Below are 679 nucleotides of genomic sequence, written 5' to 3'. Positions count from 1 at the left end.
CCTGTCCCACCAGCATCACAGCCCACGTTTATTGAGCACCGAGCGCACTGCGCCGCTGGCTTTGGGCCTCCCCATGCCCGGGATTCGGTGCCCCAGGGCTGCCGCATCCAGACCAGGGATGCTCCAAAGTGCTGCCAGCCACCTACGGGTGCTGCCACCATGGGGTGGGGGTATGTGGGTCCAGCAGTGCCCATGGAGTGTCCCGGGGCCGTGGGGTCAGTGGAAGAGGGGCAGGAGGAGGGTGGGCAGGAGCAGGGCCAGGGGAGTGGCACGGGCGCTGGGGGCAGAGTCTCGCTGAGGACAGGCGGTGTAGGGCTCCAGGCAGGCGGCATAGGCCATGACGTGGGCCACGTAGGTCTGCTCCTGCACCCCGTGGAAGAGGTGGGCCATGGGGCCCTTGGCCAGGATGGCCACGTCCTCTCACCTCCATGGGTCTCTGAGTCGAGGGGCACAGCCGCCTGCTGCCTGTAATTGTACTGGTCTGGGGAGGGGGAAGAAGGATGTGAGGGAGGCAATGGTGGCCCTCAGCCTCATCCCACCACCTGCACATGATCCCTGTGTCCTCACTGGCTGTGTCATCGTCCACATCGGTCCGGTTGGAGCCTGGGTAGCCCGGCCCATTCCCATAGAGGATGGACGTGTAGTTCTTCTTGTCAGAAGCTTTGCTGGGGGCCAGACC

The 679-nt window shown here is 65.2% G+C and overlaps 1 protein-coding gene across 1 annotated transcript in view; it reads right to left on the bottom strand.

Moving 5' to 3' along the window:
* Positions 1-216: 216 nt before the first annotated feature.
* The window catches only part of LOC104525150 (intestinal-type alkaline phosphatase-like), a 3,667-nt gene continuing 3,204 nt past the window's right edge, over positions 217-679 (bottom strand). The window contains 3 exon segments of the mRNA XM_029085014.1: positions 217-420; positions 423-481; positions 568-679. Coding sequence (XP_028940847.1) covers positions 217-420; positions 423-481; positions 568-679 — 375 coding nt within the window.

This window comes from Antrostomus carolinensis, unplaced genomic scaffold (assembly GCF_000700745.2).
Source record: "Antrostomus carolinensis isolate BGI_N321 unplaced genomic scaffold, ASM70074v2 scaffold31545, whole genome shotgun sequence".
Classification (NCBI taxonomy): Eukaryota; Metazoa; Chordata; class Aves; order Caprimulgiformes; family Caprimulgidae; genus Antrostomus; species Antrostomus carolinensis.
The sequence above is the reverse complement of the archived record's forward strand: the minus strand, read 5'-3'. Positions and strand labels throughout refer to the sequence as shown.